General features: G+C 43.3%; 1 protein-coding gene across 1 annotated transcript in view; it reads left to right on the forward strand.

Annotated features, from left to right (window-relative positions):
• stimate (STIM activating enhance) overlaps positions 1-520 on the forward strand; it is a gene marked incomplete at its 5' end in the record, with an annotated part of 10,362 nt that overhangs the window by 2,540 nt on the left and 7,302 nt on the right. The window contains 2 exons of the mRNA XM_025060412.1: positions 72-120; positions 219-314. Of these exons, the coding sequence (XP_024916180.1) occupies positions 72-120; positions 219-314 (145 nt within the window). The remainder of the gene's footprint in view (positions 1-71; positions 121-218; positions 315-520) is intronic.

Consider the following 520-nt stretch of genomic DNA (forward strand, 5'->3'; position numbering starts at 1 on the left):
TTTGACTCTGTTACTCAGTGTGATCTGCAGTAAAACCCTCTCTCTTTCTGTATGTCCTCTTTTCTCCACAGTAAAACGCTTCCGGGAGCCCAAACATGAAAGGAGACCCTGGAGGATCTGGTGAGGCAGCTCAGCTGGCTGGAATACAGTTCTTTGTAAATTAACTTGACCTTCTGAAGAAACACTAAACATCTACTGTAATGTGTCTGACCCTGCAGGTTCCTCGACACCTCCAAACAGGCCATAGGAATGCTGTTCATTCATTTTGCAAACGTCTATTTGTCAGATCTCACTGAGTCAGACCCCTGTTCACTGTGAGTCCGCCGGACCCTTAATCCTGCATGTCACAGATACTTCTCAGATGAAATATCGATGTTATGGTCACAATGCTCAGTTGTAATTTGCCCAGCCTAGAAGTATATTTGTGACAACCTCTAAATTACTGCATCTCGTCAACCAATGATGGCTCTGGAACAAGTGGTTTGTTGTTAATGTTTCACTCAATTCTAAACTTCTGAAT

The sequence above is a fragment of the Cynoglossus semilaevis genome, chromosome 11 (assembly GCF_000523025.1).
Source record: "Cynoglossus semilaevis isolate Cse_v1.0 chromosome 11, Cse_v1.0, whole genome shotgun sequence".
Taxonomy (NCBI): domain Eukaryota; kingdom Metazoa; phylum Chordata; class Actinopteri; order Pleuronectiformes; family Cynoglossidae; genus Cynoglossus; species Cynoglossus semilaevis.